Source organism: Humulus lupulus, chromosome 6, assembly GCF_963169125.1.
Source record: "Humulus lupulus chromosome 6, drHumLupu1.1, whole genome shotgun sequence".
In the NCBI taxonomy this organism is placed as follows: domain Eukaryota; kingdom Viridiplantae; phylum Streptophyta; class Magnoliopsida; order Rosales; family Cannabaceae; genus Humulus; species Humulus lupulus.
This window is the reverse complement of record NC_084798.1, coordinates 198,403,518-198,420,639: the sequence shown is the minus strand read 5'-3', so window position 1 is coordinate 198,420,639 and position 17,122 is coordinate 198,403,518. Positions and strand designations below refer to the sequence as shown.

General features: G+C 31.4%; 1 protein-coding gene across 1 annotated transcript; it reads left to right on the top strand.

Moving 5' to 3' along the window:
* Window positions 1-316: 316 nt before the first annotated feature.
* LOC133782931 (uncharacterized) lies at window positions 317-4,903 on the top strand. The gene is made up of 6 exons (XM_062222402.1): window positions 317-547; window positions 3,334-3,399; window positions 3,486-3,544; window positions 3,747-3,796; window positions 4,232-4,374; window positions 4,462-4,903. Exons 2-6 carry the CDS (start codon window positions 3,380-3,382, stop codon window positions 4,667-4,669), a joined length of 480 nt encoding a protein of 159 aa, XP_062078386.1. The 5' UTR covers window positions 317-547; window positions 3,334-3,379; the 3' UTR covers window positions 4,670-4,903.
* Window positions 4,904-17,122: the final 12,219 nt, after the last annotated feature.

The window sequence follows — 17,122 nt, the reverse complement described above, 5'->3', positions numbered from 1 at the left end:
TAGTGAAATTTTCCCTTTGGCTATCTCTTGTGTTGTGATTAGCTCCATTTTATTATGGCGTGTTGACTTGATTGATTAGCAACTTCATAATCAGGTGAAACTTCCTTCACATAGTGATGAAGGTAAGGGCGAGAATTCTCCGACTAAACAAGCAATTGCGTAGCGTAGGAGGAATGATTATTTCCATCATTTAAATTTTTTATTATTAAATATCTATATTTTTGCAGCAATTAAATTAAATATATATTATTAATAATTAATTAATTATATTATATATATTTATATATTTGAGAAATTATTTTATATAATCTTATAACCTAGAAAAATTCCCAACAGTCATCTATTTTTGAAAACACGACCACCACACTCACCACTCTCACACCTCACACGACACGACCATCGACGTTCTCTCTCGGCGACGGGGACGGCAGCCGTCCTTCCACCTGCACCGGCCACGGCCTCTCGATCTCAACAAGCTTCTCGGCCGCCACTCTCTCGTCTCGGCCTCTCTCAGTCTCACAGCACCAACATTCCCGGCCACTCTTTGGTAAGTTGTCCGAATACTTTTCTTCCCCCATATATGAATAACATGATCTTATTTGTAAATTAAAAAAGCCTCACTCACCTGAAATTTTTGGGATGAGTTTTGGTATACATGTATATATATATATATATATATATATATATACTGCATATATTAATTTTATATACATATTACATGCCTGGCAAAGTATGGTGATAATATTCATAAATAACAGACTAATAAATTAAAGATCAGTTTTGTTTAGTCATGATTATTGCCTGCAAACATTAATTGTCCTTAAGAACATAACCTTTGCTGGCCATAATTTGGAGAATAATTGCATAGCAGTGTGTTTATATAGTGAACCATGAATTGCTGTTATTAATTAAATTAAATCAGCGTTGCTGTTGAAATAATGTTTCTCCACTGTTTAATTGTTGAAATGTCAATTTTTTTTTGTTAACTAAATGCGGGACAGCGGCGTTAATATCTCCAAAAGTTCTTCTATTATTTTCTAACCAAATAAGCTAACATTCATTAGATTCTGAACTGAAAAACATCTTGGCATTTACAAAACTAGACCATAGAAAAGAAATAAATGATCCATGAATTCATTATTTTGGCTCAAGAGGGTTAGCTCAAATGGTTAAGCATGTGGTTTGCTCCCACAAGTCTGACGTTGGAGTTCCTCTTGGGTACCTAAGTCTGAGGTTGGAGTTCCTCTTGGGTACCTTCATAGCAATTGCTATAACTTTTTTTTTTGGTTAAAGAAAAAAATGATTTCATTATTCGCCTATACAAAAGTAAACAAGAGTGATGATTGAAAATCTTACAGTCTTTGGCTTTAGGAACCTTTAAACTTCCCTATAGGTGTTGCATTTATCATAAGGCAATGTTAAATTTGAAGAAAGATCCATGAATCAAGACCTCTTCTTTCTCTAAAACAAAACATAAAAACTCCAATTCCACTTTATCATATAAGAATCTGTAATCTTGCTATAATAGTGCCACGCAATTTTAAAATATCCCTGCAAGCACACCTAGGCATGGTTTAACACAAAAACAAATTTGTTGATAGAATGAGCCACTAAGTTTCCTAAAAGAAAGGCCTTTAAGCTATAAATTATGTGCTAAACTTTGGCTCTGACTAGAGAAAACTTTTGGGTTATGCAGCCTCAACCTTTAATTTTTCTCCCGCTAAGCTGAAGAATATTTGAAACCAAGAGCAGCTTGAGTTGAGAAGTGAATGGTAGATTAATTTTTGTTAGCATGCATATCCAATTGGACTATGGTTTTAGTTTTGAGATGTGAAAATTTTGCACATGAGAATGTCTCTCAAGGGTAAGGTATCTTTCAATGAGGTCAGTGTAGAGTTAGAACAACATAAGTTATTTAAACAAACTTAGCCGATTTTTTTATAGAAAATACTCTTAGGATACCCATTTGCTCAAAATGTATCCTTGGCATTTTTAAATTACCTGGAAAGAAAACACAAAGATTTTTTTTTTCTTTGGGAATCTTGAACTTTATGAATTATCTTCTTTGAACATGTTATTCTCTTTATATATATTTTTTTTTGGAAAGAAGCTACATATGCATGAATAATTATCTTTTTTTTTTTAAATGAGATCTATAATGCCATTGAGTTTTTGAACATTGTTGATGTAGGCACCATATTTTTCCGTTGTTGTCATGATATTGTTGATTGATTGATAATTGGGTGGGGAAAATGAAAGCAATTTAGAAAGGAAAGGAGGTGGAAGATCATGAACGTGGGAATGGAACATTTTTTTGAGGCTTAATTCTTCAATGTTTGATTATATATAATTCAATGGCTTAAACAAAATGAATGCAAACAATTGAGAAAGTAACGAGAAAAAGGGTAAATTTGTAAAGGCCATGGATTAAATGGCAGTTCATGTCTATATATAATCAGATTTTGTGTCATTAGAAGCCATGAGAGTATTGGTGGCCTATGCATTAAAAAGAAGGTTTTGATGTTACTAAAGTGTTAGATTAGGTTATCATCACTTAAACTAATAAAAATTTAAAATCCTTCAATTGATACTAAACACATTAGGTTAGGAGCTGTCATAGGTTTTAAAGTAGTTTTGTGAAGGGATTTTGAAAATATTCACTTGTCTACATACTCTACTTCTCTGATAAAGACACAACCAGAGCTTTATTTCCCCATAGAATACTTCTAACCAAGTTAAGAATGAAACACCATGGAAATATGTAGCATTCAACACCTACATATTTAGTTGCTAAAGAAATGCGGTGATTTTGTTGGGATCACAGGCCAATCAAACCTTGTAGTTATTAATGCATGGATAGATGGGAAAGCAATTTAGGGAGTTTCTAAACGCCCACAGGACTTATTATACATTGATTAATAGCCATGAAAACCACTTTGATAAGGATCTCCTTAGCATTCTAGATAGTAAAAAAAAAAAAGAGAAGAAAATGGGGGCCAAACTCAAGAAAAACAAAACTTCGCATAGTTTTTGGGTCCAAATTCAAAATGTTCCTGGAGGGATCCATTAGCAGTAAGGCTCTCCCACCAATTTAGAAAAACCCTTTCTGAGTTCTTCTTCCTTCTCTCCGTGGACATAGAGAAAGAGAAATAAAACTTCGTAACACTAACCTGACTGCTTTTTTCGACACACATTCGTTTTATAGTAAATTCTTTTGTATTTATATATTTGCTTTCCTGATTTCTTTCTTTGTTTTGTGCTTGCTTAATCCAAGTTCTTCTGTTGTCTTTTTCACTAACCATAATTTTCTTTCACTATTTTATCTATACATAGATACATACATATATTTTGTGCTTAGAAAGCTTCAAAAGCTTCAGCTATGGGCAAGCCAAGTTCACGGTACTACTGTCATAGCTTGAATTTTCTTTTAATTAATGATAAATAAAATCATGAACTTCCTGGGTACTTATTTACATGGAATGCAGGTCTGATTCATCGAGTAAGGCCGATCGCAAGTTTGAAAAGAAGCTTGAGTTTTACTCCAGTGAGTTTGGCTCATTTTCTGTAGTTTTATCCATACCCTATTTTCAAGGCTCCACTCATTACGGAGTAGTATTGATTTTCTAAATTTCAGTATTGTGTTTGTACTGTGGTGTCAGATGTAGTACACAAATAATAATTATAGTTTGATAATGTTGAATTCATTGAACCTTACTTATTAGTCTCTTTCTAAATTCTTAATGCAGAGGTTAAGGATACTGTTGCCGCCTTGACTGCCCAAAAGACTATTGCCAAGGTCAGAATTTTGTTCTTAATGAGTCATTTGAATGCCCTCATTTTATATATATATATATTCGACACAGGCAAATGTCACTGTGAACTTCAATACTTTTAATAGAATGTAGTTGTCAATCAGTTTAAGTCTATGACCACCTCATATTGTTTGGATATGAATGTTGATAATTTCATAACTTATGTTGTTTTGCAATTTTTGAAGTTATTGATGGGAAACGTCGTTGATATTTTGTGTTCATCAGGAAATGTATAGCGTATTGATGATTTTCTTGCTGATTTTAAATGGTTCTTTATTGGAGTTGCAAAATTGTGTTTGTTGTTTGGGCCAATTTGTTCTTGCAGGCTTTTTTTTGTTCTTCTTTGGGTTATATTTATCATTTATAAGTACTATCACTATACAATATGTTGAAAAATGTATGTTTCATGTTTCTACCAGAAAAAGAAACTTCGAAGCCGTCAGAAGAAGCTGAAACCTTATGATCTCTCTTCCCTTACAGAGTTCCTTCCCGAATTAAAAAATTCTCAGCAACCCACTCCAGCTGAGTTCAAGCTGAACTGTAAATCTAGGCAAAAGCTAATGTCAGTTTCTAAATCTATTTGCTTTTCCCTTTCATATTGCTTTTCAAAACTTTTTGTGCTTAGTGGTTGGTTTCATTTGGCCTTCAGATTGAAGGAAGCAAAGCAAATGAGTACGGTTCTTAACCACCCTGCGTTCCAGTTGGATCCCCTGGCTGCTCTCGCTCAACACTTGGAGAGCACGCAGCCAGTTATAGAAGAGAAGCCAAAGATTAAGAAAAAGAACAAGAATGGAGGGAGGAAGAAAAAGGATAAGAAATCAAAGTCTTCAACCGGACCTGAATCTATGGATTTGTAACTTGACAAGTGATATAGCTTAGCTTCTGACCACTTTGCTGAGCCAGCATTGTTCATATGAGTCAAAACAAATTATCAATTTTGATCACCTTCACTTTTATTACATTGAAAACAACATGTTCTTAGTAGCGGCTGGACATGTAAATTACCAATACACGGTTCAGACTTCTGAATCAGTGGTCAAGTTTTTAACCTATGAATCAAGCAGAGGAGGAACTGCCTTTTGGGGACAATAGTTTCATTAGAGTGGTCTTGAATGTTATACAAAAGTCTAGAGAGTCTAGTGTAATAAGCATAAAGAACTATACTTGATTCTACAAATCAGGCCGCTTAGTTAGAAATATTGCCAGTCAAGAACTTCGTATATTGGACATACCTATTCGAGAAAATTTACCAAAAGCAGTCAAACTTCTATGACACATACCAATGAAGGACAATATTGAAACGAGTTCTAAATTCACTTTAGTCGACCATGACTATTGTTCATGATTTTCTAGCCAGGTAAATCACCCTCTTAAAAAAATTATGTCCATTGTCTTCAATTACATAAAGGCAGCGAACCATAATAAGATATCAAGTAGATACAATAAAACATTTGGAGTAGAGAAAGAGAGGTTCTTGACATTCTATTTGAGATTTATTGTTGATTTGATTGATTAATTGTAAATATGCCGTATTTGTCGTGTATAAAAATTATTAAGAATGGATGTGATTTAATTTGTTTTTTTTTTTTAGATTTTTGGAAGTTTAATGAGGCGAGAAATTTGAAGAAATGACATTTTCCGACCATGTGTAGAGATTTGAGAGTGAATTTTTTTGATAAATTAGTAAATATATGTAAAAATGATGTCTCAGTATCCCAACAAGGGAAAATCTAACAGAAGTGTTTAGTTTTCAAATAACACATGAATTTTTTTATTTTGTTAAATTTACTAATTAATAATAAGTTTTATTGCATCCATTTTATTTTTGATATGTTATTAAAAATATCATATCTATCTATATATTATATAAATGAGAGCTTCAAGAAGATGATGTGACACTTTAAAATTTTCTAAAACACTCTATTTATTTTCTCTTTTAATATAATTTTTTATTCATTTTATAAATTATAATAATATAATAATTTAAAAAAAATGTAAGTAGTTACATATTTTTTTTAATTTATATATATAAAGGAGAACATCAAAGAGATGATGTGACATTCTAAAAACTCTTCAAACCACTCTATCTATTTTCTCATTTAATATCTCTTATATATAATAAGTGTGTTGATAACGAAAATTATCGGTTTTAACCATTTTTTATTTTTTTAATGTTAACTTTAACAGAATATTCTTATATTTAACGGTAGTTTGTAAACAATTAAATTTAAATAAAATAAAATAAATAATTAAAAAAAATTAAAATATTATATATATTTTTAGATATTTTACAATGATAATTATTTTAAAATAATAAATAATTAAACAAATTAAAAATATGATATTTTTTAGATATTTTACAATGATAATTATTTAAAAATAATAAATAATTAAACAAATTAAAATATGATATTTTACAATGATAATTATTTAAAAATAATAAAATCATACGTTTTATAACTTAAATAAAATTTAATTAAACTTAAACTCACTTATTAGAATAATATCATTTTAAACATATAATATAATCTACTGTGAATTGGCAACAAATTTAAAAAAATAAAAAAACTAGCAAGAAACTTAAATTTAAAATCCACTTATAATATTTAATATTACATTAAACATATAATACATAATCTCTTGTTGTCACTCCCAAATTCAAAAACTAGAACAAACATAAACTTAAACAAAAATAAATAAATTATTTAATTAAAATATGATATTTATATGACATTAATATAAATTTGATAAAAATAATTAATAAATTATATAAATAAAACTAAGCAAAAGTGCATATTGCACATTGCTTGTATCTAATATATATATATATATATCTATATATATATATAGATGCTTCACTCTAAGCCCTATCATTGGGGCTCTCACTTTAAGCCCTATCTAGTATATATATAGGGCCTTTCCACGCACATAAAAAAAAAAATAGTCACGCGTGCAACAACATGTTTGAACTTAGTTTTCGGTACTGTAAACTATTCAGAATTTTATAAAAATTTGCAAAATGCTCTAAATAGCTACAATATACACGATCATAAAAAAATTGTGCCGAAAACTATTCACGGGTCGAGAACACTAAGAGCCCCACCTATAGGGCTTAAAGTGAAGCCCCTATTGGAAAATTTCCCTATATATATATATATAAGAGCACCAATGAGATGATGTGGCACTCTAAAAACTCTTCAAACCACTCTATCTATTTTCTCATTTAATCTAATTTTTTTATTTATTTTATAAATTAGAATAATAATAATAAATGTAATTTTTCAAATTTAAATGAGATATTTATAAGATACTATTATTTAAATATAGATAAATATATCTTTGTAAATATATATATATTATAAACATTCTTTATTAATCTCATATTTTTATCTATTCTAATTTTTTTTCTATTTTTCTCTCTCAATTCTTTCAATTTCAATTTTCAATTAATTCCAATTCATATATCCAATGTCTCTCTCTCTCTCTCTCTCTCTCTCTCTCTATATATATATATATATATATATAAAGGAGAGCACCAAGTAGATAATGTGACAGTTTAAAAACTCTTCAAACCACTCTATCTATTTTCTCATTTAGTATAATTTTTTATAGATTATAATAATAATAATAAATCTATATATATATAAAGGAAAACACCAAGGAGATGATGTGACACTCTAAAAACTCTTCAAACCACTCTCTATTTTCTCATTTAATCTAATTTTTTTTATTTATTTTATAGATTATAATAATAATAAATGTAATTTTTCAAATTTAAATGAGATATCTATAAGATACTATTATTTAAATATAGATAAACATCTCTTTGTAAATTTATATATATTCTAAACATTATCTATTAATCTCACATTTTCCTCTACTCTAATTTCTTTTTTTTTCTCTTCTTCTCTCTGAATTATTTCAATTTCAATTTTCAATGAATTCCAATTCATATATCCAAATTTGATTAATTTACATGTTAATGATAACACAATCATACAATCCTCTCGGATCTTGGGTATTTATTCAATTATTAATGTTTGTTAATCTTTAAAGTTTTTATTTTAAATTGTTGATCTTGATACTCTAACATCTTCATCTTATTTTTCTATCATGTTTTAAATGTTATCGGATATTTATGTTGTGTGGGTGATATTGAGATTGTTGGAGGTGGTTGAGAAAAAAGAGACATCAAAGTTTCAACAAATTAGTAAGTATAAGTTAATCGATAAATCTTCAAATAGATTATGTAGCATCATTAATCGAAAGATTTTCCACCTTCTCCAATGGTGTGGAAGCTATTGCGATTTCTAATATATTTATATTTTATTTAATTACTATTACTATTTAAAATGGATAAAAAATAGAAAAAATAATAAAATTGATACAACCATCTTATTTTTTATCTACTTATTTGTGGTTAATTAATTTACTATTATTATTTTAAATTTAAATAAGATATTAATTTTATTTATTTATAATATGTTCATATAGACTTTTTTTTTAAATTAAAGATATTTTATAAAAAAATATATTTTTGTATATGAATATAATTTTAAATTTAAATAATTATTTTTTAAAATTAATAGTATTCTCGATGGATATTATTAAATATATTATTATTATTATATGTGAAGTTTTGGTACAATTTGAATTGAATCTTTAATTATGATACAAAAGCCTATAATCTCTCTCAATAATCTTTCTCTTTTTTCGAAAGAGATACGAGCAAGTAGAATGAAAAAAATCTAAATTTACCATCCTATCAAAATATGTTGCTACATAGAAAATTTAATAAATGTATATGTATTGTAATATCTTTTAGTAGCAACAAGATATAATAACTTATCACACCTGTCAACTTCTAAAACTAACAAGTATGAATAATGCTACTGATCAATAACATATTCACACATTTAGGAAGTTACCATACGAGGTAAACAATAATCATGCCCAGAAATCCAATTCATCAAATCTAAATGAAGTAAACGGTCTCTATGCATAAATGAACTTAATAATAGGAAGTAAAAAACCCTTAAAACTTGGCTTTATAAAATTAAGCTACTCAAGTTCCATTTGTTTCTAAGCTCAAATAATCAACAAATCAAAATCTGTGATACTGCCATTGCCTTGGCAATAATGTAATAAGTCAATTGAAACAATTTTATTTGGAAAAAACATAAATAATACTTATAAAGTTCGTCATCCGATATATTTTAAATGACAATGTCAAAATTGGAAAATGTCACATGTTTTTTTTTTAAATAAAAGGAGAATTCAAGTCAAAATCTCTAATCTATTTCTATTTTTTCTATATTTTTTTATTTAATTTAATTTAATTTATGATTATTATAAAATTGAAAAACAAAATATCTAAAATCATCAATAAAGCAATGCCTCTTCCAGAACTCTTTTTTTTAATATTTTTTAATAACTAATTTTCTAATAATTATTATAATAAATCAACCTGTTGACGCGGTTCTTCGCCAATAGGTAATTAAGAAAAGAAGAGAAAGAGGTTAGTGCTAATGTTGAACCGTAACAGATATATGATCTTGGAAAAGTGAAATGGTGACTCAAGACACGTTTTTTAAGTGGTTCGAAGGTTAAAATCCTTCTACTCCACTAGTCAGTATTATTGCTATATACTGGATATTTGATTACAGGGTATTTCTTACAAGAGATAATCCAACCCTTATTAACTCCCAAGGTCTCCATATTTATAGGAGAAGGCACCTGGGAGTTGGTAAAAAGGTCATCCCGTGACCTTCTTACCTATCGTATCAATTCTGTGACATTCATGATTAATTCCTAAACCTGACACATAAGTGTGGTCAAATCAATAGGTAAGGGGATAATGGGCCGCACGGCCCAACCCAATCGTGGGTGTCTGAATACGCACGTTCCTGCTGCGTGTCCGAGAAGTCAGGGGCATATCAGACACGTGATGTCTGATATGTGCACGTTTACCTTGCGTGTGTTGACTTTACAAAGAGTCATAGCCTCCACATCCAGCTCGTACCACGAGCTGGATACCTAACTCGACCTTCGGCCTCCAGAGTCCGGACTCAAGTCTTAGGCAATCTTGGCGAACCCTTGGGTTACCTCGAGCTAAGGAGGTATGATCTTATGATGGCAGCTCCGGTTTTGGGGATGTCCACGAGATAATTATGATTAGGCCGCAGCTCAGCCCACTAATCAGCCCGTGGGAAAGTCAGGGCGTACACAACCATATATAAATTCACATTTATCTTGAAGATTTTCCAATTCATGATAATCTTTTTATTGTTTCATATTTCAAATTCAAAATTTAAAATATCTTAATTTATTTATAAATAACTCATTTTTTAATAATTATAATAATAAATAATCATATATAATTGACATTTATTTCAAAATTTTCCATCTGTATTTATCTTTTTATTGTTTTGACATTTCAAACTTAAAATAAAAATATTTTTATTTATATTTAAATAAAATATTTAGAAATAACTAATTTTTTAATAATTATAATAATAAATGAATCATATATAAATTGACATTTATCTTCAAGATTTATTGTTTTGATATTTCAAATTTAAAACCAAAATATCTTAACAATTAAGAATATGAACATGTATACACGTGATATTAATTTGATTAATAAAAATATTTATTTTTAAAAAATGAATGATTGTGTAAAATATCACGATTTATAAATTTTCTACCCTAAAAAATATAAAAATCTTAAAAAATTTATATAATAAACAAAAAAAAACAACGCAAAACATATAAAATAATAGTAATATTAAATAAAAGCACACGTACAACAAGTAGTTTGAATTTTATTTTTGGCACTTTAATTATTCAGAATTTCTCGAAAACTTACACGAAGCTCGCTATATAATGAACATTATCATGAAAAAAAAATTACAGTCAAGATGTCCTTACGTATCCATATAAGGAGCATGTTGTACGAATAGGGTGAAAATGAATCTCTTACACACAATCTCCCAAAAAATATTTAAAAATATACATTTTTTAATCATTACAAAATACTGTGCGCGACTATGTTTTCTAGTTATCATATAAGGGATTGACATTGTGAAAAAAGGATGAGACTGGATTCAAAATGGCTCACGATCGATAATGGTATTAATTCAATTCGCAGAACCTTTGACAAATTAATTGAAAAAATTCTTTAAAGTTACAAAAATCAACTGTAGCTTCTTTCACATAGAAATGAGTTACAAGATAATATTGGAAATAATCCAAACCCTATACCTATTTCAAAAAAAAAAACTGTTGAGATATTAGTGGTTCTGTAATGCCCCAAATTTCCTAATAAGGTTTAGGGCCTTGATTAAGAGGCTGGGAGGGCCATAATTGATTTATCATGGTATTAAATGATTATATGTATGTTAATGTGAATTATATTATTATATGAGGATAAATGCATGCATATGGATGTATTTATAATCATAAGGGTATTTCGGTAAATTGGTCTGTTAAGGGCATATTTGTTAATTGGGTGCATGTTGTAATTTGTGAATGAGATTTTATTATTATGGAGATATATTCGAGCTATTCGGCATGAGACGATCTTAGATTATTGAGTTAGCGGTTTTGTCATAACGGGGTCAATTATTGGGTAATAGAAATGTTTATTTGATGATAAATTTGGAGTATTTGAGATCAGGATGGAATTCTGGAAGTTTTAACTATAATGTCCCCGGGGGTGTTTTCGGGACCCCGAGCCTTAGGTTTTATTTGAGGTTACTTAAGCTTGAAGTAGCTTGCAGATAAGAACGTACGTTAGAAAATCTCTCTCTCCCTTCCCGATAGTTTATTTTACCGTTCGAAGCCTTTTTGAAGGAATCTCGAGTTTTAGGAATCGGAATCAAGCGAGGGTCGAGGCATAGCGATCCTATGAAAGATTAGAAGCTTATTAACCAAAGTATTTGATGGAAAACAAACCAATCAAAGGTAATCTAAGTTTGAAGTTTTGAGTTTTTAAAGTTTCTAAGCTTAGAATTGGACTTTGTGAATTGTTGAGTTTTTGGTTGGTTTGAACCTTGGGTTTTGAGGGTTATGGAGCTTTGGGAAGCTTGGGAACTTTGTTTTGATGATTGGGATATGTTTGGGTATGATTTTGGAAGCTTTTAGAAGTTGAAAATACGTTTGGGAATGGCCTAGGGTTGGGGGCCGTGGCCCTGTTCTTGGGCGCCGCAGCCCTAGCTCGATGAAGAAGGAGAGGGGTTCTGACTTTGCTGGGCGCCGTGGCCCTTGGTGTTGGGCGCCGCGGCGCTTGCTTCAGGAAATTCTGGGGGCCGCGGCCCAAGGTGCTAGGGCCGCAGCCCTTGCCCTGTTTTCGTTCTGTTTGCTCGTTTTGACCCCGGGAACTTAGCTATAGGCCTCGGGAGTGTTCCTACTACTTGGATTAGTTTGGATTGTTGTCCCGGAGGCTAGATTTTGATTTGGAAACCTATTTTGATCATTTTTATTGATGGTGTCCCCTATTTGGTTATGACTAGGTGATCGCTAAGGGCTTAAAGGTTGATCGTTCTCAAGGGTCGTTCTTATATTGATTCTAGCCTGAATCTGAGGTAAGAAAACTGCACCCTGTGTATATGTGACATGCATGGTTATTCTTGATGCATGTTGGTTGATTAAGTATGACATGCATGGTTATTATTGGTGCATGCTGGATGGTTAAATATAATGCATATGATGCACGAGAAACATGTGATTAGGACATGCTTTGTATACTGAGTATGATATTGTTCAGAGCTTGAGCCTCTGTGTTTATGCATGGTCCTAATTGTACTAGTACTTGTTAAGTAAGCATGTTGAATGCCTTGTATACGGATATTGGATATGTGATATGTGTTTGGTGGCATTGCTTACTTGTTTATGGCACTGACTAGTCAGGGATACTGACTTAAGAGTCAGAAATGGCATAGCGTCATGAACGCAAGGCCAAATGAAGATTAGATCTAATCGATATCAGCGTTGAATGACTCTATGGCATTAATTCTGGACCGACCCTAAGGTCGATGAACTTATAAGCGCTTGGCTAGTCTAAGACTAGTTACTCAGAGCCAGGGCATGAGGCCCCGATGACTATTGTCACATGGCTAGGGAACGATGTTCCTGGGTTATGACTCTATGGTCATGGGGAAGGTTATGTTGGTGACTATTCACCATACACCTATCCTGTTCAAAATTATGAAAGGTTCACTTATCTGTTAAGTCCTGGTGACCCTATCGTCACATGGCTAGAAAGGGGGCTATACCCACTTTTGTAACTTTTGCGACTGTCACCTATTTGTTTGGACTGAAAGTCCTGAATGATTATTATGATTGTTGGTTGATGTATTATACTCAACATTACGTTTCTATATTGGGGCTAAGAGTCCTAGATGACTATTATGATCATTGGTTGATGTGTTATACTCAACATTATGTGGATATGTTGCCTGTTGGAGTAGGGCATGTGCCTTATGATCTGATGACATGTTAAAATTGTTCATGAGCATATTAAGTTTTCTTGCTGGGCTTCGGCTCATGGGTGCTATGTGGTGCAGGTAAAGGCAAAAGGAAATTGGACCATACTTGAGTTGGAGAGCTTAGGTGATGATGTGTACATATGCAGCTGCTCGTTCACCACGGCCGAGGTTTGAAGATGAACTAGGGTTAAACCCTATTTTGCCACATAGAATGGCCTGTTGTAAATATTTTCTTGTAGTAGACTCTGAAATTGTAATTTTGGGATCCCAACATATATATATTAAACGTTCTAATGAAACGTTATATCTTATCCAATATTTTTAATCCCTAAACCGCTAATCATACTTAGTTACACGTTTTTGGCCAAATGGCTCGATTAGTGAGTTTAACACTGTTTACAAGGCACACCGTAACGGTCCCTGGAGTTAGGGCGTTACAGGTTCTTTCAATAAAACATGTTTTGCACGCTAAACTATTTTCTTATTAAGAATAAATTATAATCCAAATTTAGTTTTATTGACGACGTTTTTCATCAACCAAAAATAAATAAGAGTAATTAAGCCTTTATCAAAGAATTAGGAAGAAAAGAAACGAACAAAGATTTTTACGTGGTTCACTAGTTAAATCTACCTAGCCCATTAGTCACTATTATTAAGATAGTTTGCGTTAAAGCCTGGAGGCGATTTCACATGGATTTTTTGTACAAGAATTTAGCGTGAAATTGCTTTCAGGATTTAACGCAAACCATCTTAATAGTGACTCGTGGACTAGGTAGATTTAACTACTGAACCACGTAAAAATCTCTGTTCGTTTCTTTTCTTCCTAATTCTTTGATAAAGGCTTAATTGCTCTTATTTATTTTTGGTTGAAGAAAAACGTCCTCAAAAATTTGGTGCTTTCATTGAGAGCATTAAGCATTCTGTCAAACCTCCCATTCGAATCTGTAGGGGTGTTCATAAAACCGCCCACACCACACAAACCGTCTACACTACACCACACCGCACCGCAATTTGCGGTTTAGAACCCTTCGCGGTGCGGTTGCGGTTTGTATTTTTGCCAAACCGCGCGGTGCGGTGCGGTTTGCGGTTTTAAATTTTATAAATGCGATTCAAACCACACCGCACCGCACCGCATCATTATATATATTAACTTTTTTATATTATTTTTTTCAATTTTACAACATTTAAAGTTAATGCATAAATATTTATATAGTATAATATAATCTACACAATATCTAGAAAAAAAAAATAATATTTCATAGGATACTAACACATATTCTACTTTAATATAAAGATATTCTTCCTTAATTAAAATAATATTTAATTTTATATTACATTTTTTCTTTGTTATTAGTTTGTTATATTTTTATTGTTTTTCTTAAAGTTTATTAGCTTGTTGTACATTTAATTATTTTGTTAAACACTATATGGTTATGAGATTTATATGAATATTTCTTAATTATAATATTTAATTGTTAAATTATTTGGCGATAGGTATAAACCGCCCACACCACACCGCACCACACCGCATTTTTGTGGTGTGGTTTATGTGGTTTGAGGTCTATGCGGTGCGGGTTGCAGTTTGAAAATTTGTTCAAATCGCATATGCGGTGCGGTCCAAAAAATTAGAGAAAAATCGCACCACCCGCACCACAAACACCCCTACGAATCTGTGTTCATCACAAAAATGGTCGCACCCGCTGGAAACATCCCTGAAACTAGAAGTGGGTGATCACTGCCTAGAATCTCAAAGGAAAATACCCCATGGACTGAGGAACACCCTCGATGGGCTAGCAAACAACCAATGAATGACTTGTTGGGGTTTTATGCCCTAATTAAAACTAAAATTCTTTGTAATCTCATTTTATTATCAATAAAAGAATAGAAATAATTTTTTAACTTGGTCAATCACTTTGCTCACATGTTTTATTTTCATGATTATTTGTTTAATATAAACTTCTATTAAATCCCGAGCATATAGCTAATCTTATTTATAGTGACGTCATCACAGTGGAATATAAATATGATTATATATTCAAAATAAGTTAGTCCTAAGATTAGTCAGTGCACAGGATTTACACTGACTTGCCAATCTACGATATGATCTACTTACACATTACAGTGTTATGTTCTTTCCTAAACATTAGCAAAGTAGATAAGATCAGATGTATTTGTTACATCGGACAGGACCGATATTGACAGTTGATAAGATAAGTAAACATACCGTTATTATCTATTCTAGTCATATCATATAGTTGACCATAGATCAATTCAATCTCAATTATGAGTGGTTAGTATTCTAACTGATTGTATTATTTGAGTTCTTTGACTTGTTCGTTACCAGCTTACCCTGCGGACTAGCCCATACTTACATCTTGGGAACTCGGAAGTATAATTGAGTGGGAGTGTTAATCATAGATATGAACATCTATAGCTTCTGATGAAGAAGTGAAACGATGGTTTCCTTTTAGTTTGGTTCAAGGTGTTAAATGATAGAGATCTCATTTCAGTAATTAAATTAGTTTACTGAAATATCATTTACAAGGAACTAAGTGTTTTAAGGATAAAATACAATGATGGGTAAAAGGGTATTTTAGTCCTATCTCATTGTAGACCGTCTATAGAGGATTGAGTGACAATTATGGTTGTAACAATGGATAATTAATAGCGTATTTATATTTGTTATAGAGCATTCTATGAATTCAAGAGTGCAATTCCAAGTCTATAGTGGAGTCACGAGAAATTAATAAGTTAGTAAATTTATTTGTTAGATTTATGATAACTTATTGGAACTTGATTTCATAGGCCCATGGTCCCCATTGTACCTTGGATAAAATCATCTAGATAGTCTCAATTAATTGATTTAATCATCAATTAGAATCATCAAAGTTGACTAGGTCAATTTTGGATAGTTTCACAAGTTGTGTAATTTTGAGAAGAAAAGAGAAATTATGGTAGATTTATTAATTAAGATAAATTGATATCCAAATTAATAAATAAGTTTAAATCAAAGTTCAAATTATAAATAATTAATTTGATAAAGGATTTAAATAATTATTTAATTAATTGAATCAATAGAAAATAATACATGCCTTGTTTTTAAGTCCAATGGGCTTATAATCAAATGAGAAATTTCACGGGCATATAGCCCATGATAATTTCGACCTAGGGTTTCAAATTGGCTATTATTTTATTGATTTTTTTAATTAAATTAAATGGCCTAATTGTAACACCCCAAGTTGCTAATAAGGTTTAGGACCTTGATTAGCGTGTCTGGGGGGCAATAGATGAGTTAACATGCTAATAAATGAATTTGAATAAGTATGTGATTAGAATGCATGTTTAGGTGATGTAAATGTGCATGTGGGCCCCGTTTGGATGATAGGGGTAAATTGGTAATTTTAGCCCGTTGAGGGCATAAATGCGATAATTGTATTGTGTGATTTGTACCACGTGAGTGTGGTGATACCAGTGTGATGCACGTACCGAAACGGTCCTAAGGAGCTAATTAGTCTAAAAGTCACAACGGGATTAAATACCCGGCTCGGGAGGAGCCTAGGGGTATTTTGGGGATTTTGTAAATTTAGTTCTTGTGAGTTAATGGTAACTGGTAATCTGGTAACTTGTGTAACCGTTAGTAACTGCTGAGAGTAACAAATTCAGATGGAGAAATGGTAGAATTGTAATATAGGTGAAAGGACAAGAGTGCCCTTGAGGTTTAGTTAGGAAGGGATTTTAATGGAGGGATAAGATGGTCTTTTGGAATATCTGACTAGGAGTCTCCATTATGCTGCTCTTAATTCTCCGTTTCGCTATCATCCG